The following is a 4356-nucleotide window of genomic DNA, read 5'->3' on the forward strand; positions in this document are numbered from 1 at the left end:
CTTCCCTACCCACCCATTCCCATTTTTTTGGCCCTGGCGTTCCCCTGTACTGGGGCATATAAAGTTTGTGTGTCCAATGGGCTCCTTTTAAAGCATAAACCCAGGAGCAGATATTCAGGGGATAATAAAGAAGGAATTGGAAAGTCAAGGGTTAGTTCTTGAGCCCCAAGTGTAGCAGATTGTAGGATGGCAGTACAGTCTCAGGCTACTCTAAGACAACATCTCATCTCAATGTTCATGGTGCTCACACAGCCCAAGTGGTTTCACTGCAACTGAAAGAATGTAGGGCTTGTGCAGTAAGATGGGGATGGCAGAGCCTGAGATTGCTCTGGGCTCTTCAAAGTCAGCAAACATGGCACCAAGCATCTCCACCCTCTGACCCATCCCACTTGGCCCTTGCCAAAGGTTTATTATTTACTTATCTTATTTTATTTTATTTTATTTTATTGTATTTTATTTTATTTTATGTCACATGTATGTGTGTGTGTGAATGCTTTCAGAGTCCAAACTTGCAAAGGCCAGAGGTGTCTGATTCCCTAAAACTAGAGATAAGGGTGATTGTGACCAACTTGGCGTGGGTTCTTGGAACCAAACTTAGGTCTTCTGGAAGAGCAACACATGCCCTTACTGAGCCATCCCTCCAGCCCTGAACCAAGTGTTTTTGATGAAGTTCAGCCAAGTTGTGTTAGAGGAAAGCAAGTTAGATAGTCTGGACAGTATCCATAGTAACAGGCATGGGGACCTGGGTGCCTGATGATCTCCAGGCTCAGATCCTGATGTCTAAAGTTTCCCAAATTGTATGGATACATGCAGAGCAGGTGTCTGTTTGGTGCTCCAAAGCCAGCCTGTCTGTGTTTCTAGATGTGTCCCAATCAACTACAATAGCTGCATCTTCCACACAGACATGCTCAGCACTAGAGGTGAGAATCATGAACACTACTGCAAGATGCTCTGAGCTCAAGGGGAGGGGAGGTTGTGGGACAGATAGATGGCCACACATTCATACACATTCAACATAGCACTGCCTGCTCTGAGCTAGCTGCAGGCTGGGAGATGGCTCTGTCAGGAAAGAAAGACATGCAAGCATGAGGACCTGTCTTCAATCCTAGTGGAAGAGATAAAGACTATTCCAGGTTGTTCTCTGGCCACCATATATGCATGGGCATACAGCAGAGAGAGGGCGTGAAAACAAGCATACTGACAGATGCTTATAATCCCAGCTCTGTAGAGGCTGAGACCGGCCAGCCCCTTGGCTTGCTAAGCAGCCAGCCTGGCCTTCCTTGCATGCTCCAAGCCAGGGAGAGACCTGCCTCAAAAATGAAGATACAGTACAGCACCTAAGGAACAGCAACAAAGACCGACATCTAGCCTAAACACACACACACATGTACATACATACACACACACACACATACATACATACATATGTACATGTACATACATAGAGACACACACATACACATAGACACACACAGAGATATACACACAAATATACACACATATACATCATACACATATACATACATACACATACATACAAGCACACATATACAAACAACAAAAAAGAAAATCAAAACAAACTAAAGAAAAATAACAATAAAAACAAAACAAAAATTATCAATCAAATGTGCACAAACAAACATGCAGTATGTTTGAGTTGAACAACTACTTCATACACACATATATTCATACATACACACATATACATACACACAAAACCACATACATATGTACAAATTTATGCACACACAAACACACACATGCATACACACATACATACCTATGTACATACACATACAGATACACACACTCAAAAGAAACCTAACAGTCAGATATTGTGTCTCCCTGGAAACACACCCAGAAACAGTCCATCCCAAATATCCATTCCTTACTCTTCTTGATTTTCAGATCTCTCTGCCGAGGATATGGAAACTAGTTTTTCTTCACAGTTCCAGACATTTCTTGATCGACCTTCATCGTTGTGTGTCATCTTGACCTCTTCAAATTCCCACACCTGCACCAGGGTGTCTGGTGAGCTGTGTGCTCTGATCTTTCACCAGAGCTGTCCTATGCTCTCTAGCTTAACCACAGACTTCAACTGTAGACGCTGGCAGTTTGCACTTGCCTGAGAGATATCAGAAACAAACACCAGGGTAAAATTCTCCTTGCTCTGATAACTGGAGGATTTCAAGCAAGGATCCTCCCCTAAGCCACGCCTGCAGCCCCTCCTCCAGTCCCTCCTCCAACTCCTCCTCCAGCCGCTCACTGGTAGGAGCCTGGATTTATTCATAAGTTTTTATAGGAGGCCACCAAACAGTTGCAATGTGATGTAAAATTATCCCAGTGGGACCCTACCGAATCTTCTGTAGACAGTAATGCACCTGGGGGATGGGGACTTCAAATGTGTCATCAACTTCAGATTTCATCCTCATGGGGCTCTTCAGCTACACAGGGCCCCATCTTGTCCTGTTCTTCCTCATGGCCACCGTGTTCATCATAGGCCTGCTAGGCAACACCACCCTGCTTTTTCTGATTGCCACAGACTCCAGGCTCCACACACCCATGTACTTCCTGCTCAGCCAACTCTCACTTCTGGATGTCGGCTTCCCACTGGTTACCATCCCCAAAGTGGTGGCTGAGTTCCTGCAAGGAGAGAATGTCATAAGCTTTGGGGGATGTGCCACTCAGATGTTCTTCCTCATGCTCATGGGTATCTCTGAGGGTGTCCTTCTGTCCCTCATGTCTTATGACCGCTACGTGGCTGTATGCCACCCCCTGCATTACCAAGTGCTCATGAGAAGCCAAGTGTGTCTGGTGATGGTGGGTGCATCCTGGTTCTCAGGTGCCTTGGTGGCCTCCATCCTGACCACCATCACCCTGCAGTTCCCCTACTGTGCCTCACACACCGTGGACCACTTCTTCTGTGAGATGCCAGCTCTCCTCAAGCTGTCATGTGCAGACACATCAGCCTATGAGTTGGCACTCTCCATCTCTGGGGTGCTGATCTTACTGCTACCCCTGTCTCTCATCTTCATTTCCTACGGCCACGTTCTGGGAGCTGTACTGCTCATGCGCTCAGCTGAAGCTAGACACAAGGCTTTCACCACGTGCTCCTCACACGTGACTGTAGTGGGTCTCTTTTTTGGGGCAGCTGTATTCATATACATGGTCCCAGGCAGCTACCACAGCCCAAAACAGGACAATGTGGTATCCCTCTTCTACAGCCTCATCACCCCTACCCTCAACCCCCTCATCTACAGCTTGAGAAACAGAGAAGTTCGAATGTCCTTGGTCAAGGTCATGGGCAGGTCTGACTTCAAGGTAAAGGGATGATGTCTTTTGAGCCTGGTTTTCCCTAGGAGCCTCATTTATGGCTGGGCGCATGCAAGGTTCAAGGCAACTGGCCAGCTGCCTCCTTCAGGATGCACTTCTCATTTCCGTGTGCATTTGTAAAAAACTAGAAATTATACCCCAGCTTGGGGTGGATGCCTGTCTTCCCTGCACTAGCACAAGGGAGACCAAGGCAGGAAGGTTACCTCAAGCTTTCAGCCAGCATGGGATACATAAAAAGATCTTGCCTCAAAAACAAAAAAAAAAAAAAAAACACAAAACAAAAAACCAACAAAAAACTTTTTAAATAGGGGAAGGGCAGATGGCTCTGGCTCGGTTGTTTAGAGCACCTGCTGCCCTTCCAGAAAACCTAAGTCTGATTCCTAGCACCCACGTCTCATGGCTCACAACTGCCTACAAATGCCCTCCTCTGGCTCCTTGGGCACCCACACACATATGGCATATACACAGAGAAATAAAATAAATGTTTTGTAAATTATTTAAATAAGAGGGCAGGTTTTCTAGACTGGGCATGTTGGAACATGCCTATCATTGGGGAGGTAGAGGCAGGAGGATCAAGATTTCACAGTTGGCCTTCAGAGATGGCTGCTGCCCTTAAGTGCTTGTCGCACAAGCCAGAGACGTGTGTTCAGATTCCCAGAGCCACATGCAATATCAGCCTCCAAAGGCACAGACAGGATCCTGGCAGGATGGCTAGCTAGACTAGCCACCTCTGAGTTTTACTGAGAGACCTTGACTCAAAGGATAAGATGACTTCAGCCTCCAGCCTCCACATATGCATGCACCCACACACGTAAAAACATGCATACACACATGAAAGAAGAAAAAATGATGATTAATACAAATTTAAAAGTAATTCAAGCCAGGCATGGTGGCGCACGCCTTTAATCCCAGCAGAGGAAGGCAGTTCTTCTGAGTTTGAGGCCAGCCTGGTCTACAAAGTGAGTTCCAGGACAGCCAGGGCTAAACAGAGAAACCCTGTCTCAAAAAACCAAAAAAAAAAAA

The 4356-nt window shown here is 46.2% G+C and overlaps 1 protein-coding gene across 1 annotated transcript; it reads left to right on the forward strand.

Annotated features, from left to right (window-relative positions):
- Nucleotides 1-2372: 2372 nt before the first annotated feature.
- LOC110300722 (olfactory receptor 2Z1-like) lies at nt 2373-3374 on the forward strand. Its single transcript, XM_021170980.1, has one exon. It carries the CDS (start codon nt 2389-2391, stop codon nt 3331-3333), a length of 945 nt encoding a protein of 314 aa, XP_021026639.1. The 5' UTR covers nt 2373-2388; the 3' UTR covers nt 3334-3374.
- Nucleotides 3375-4356: the final 982 nt, after the last annotated feature.

The sequence above is a fragment of the Mus caroli genome, chromosome 8 (genome assembly GCF_900094665.2).
Source record: "Mus caroli chromosome 8, CAROLI_EIJ_v1.1, whole genome shotgun sequence".
In the NCBI taxonomy this organism is placed as follows: domain Eukaryota; kingdom Metazoa; phylum Chordata; class Mammalia; order Rodentia; family Muridae; genus Mus; species Mus caroli.

Excerpts from the sequence above, each read along its gene's own strand:
- LOC110300722 (XM_021170980.1), top strand. The coding sequence starts at position 2,389 with ATGGGGACTTCAAATGTGTCATCAACTTCAGATTTCATCCTCATGGGG.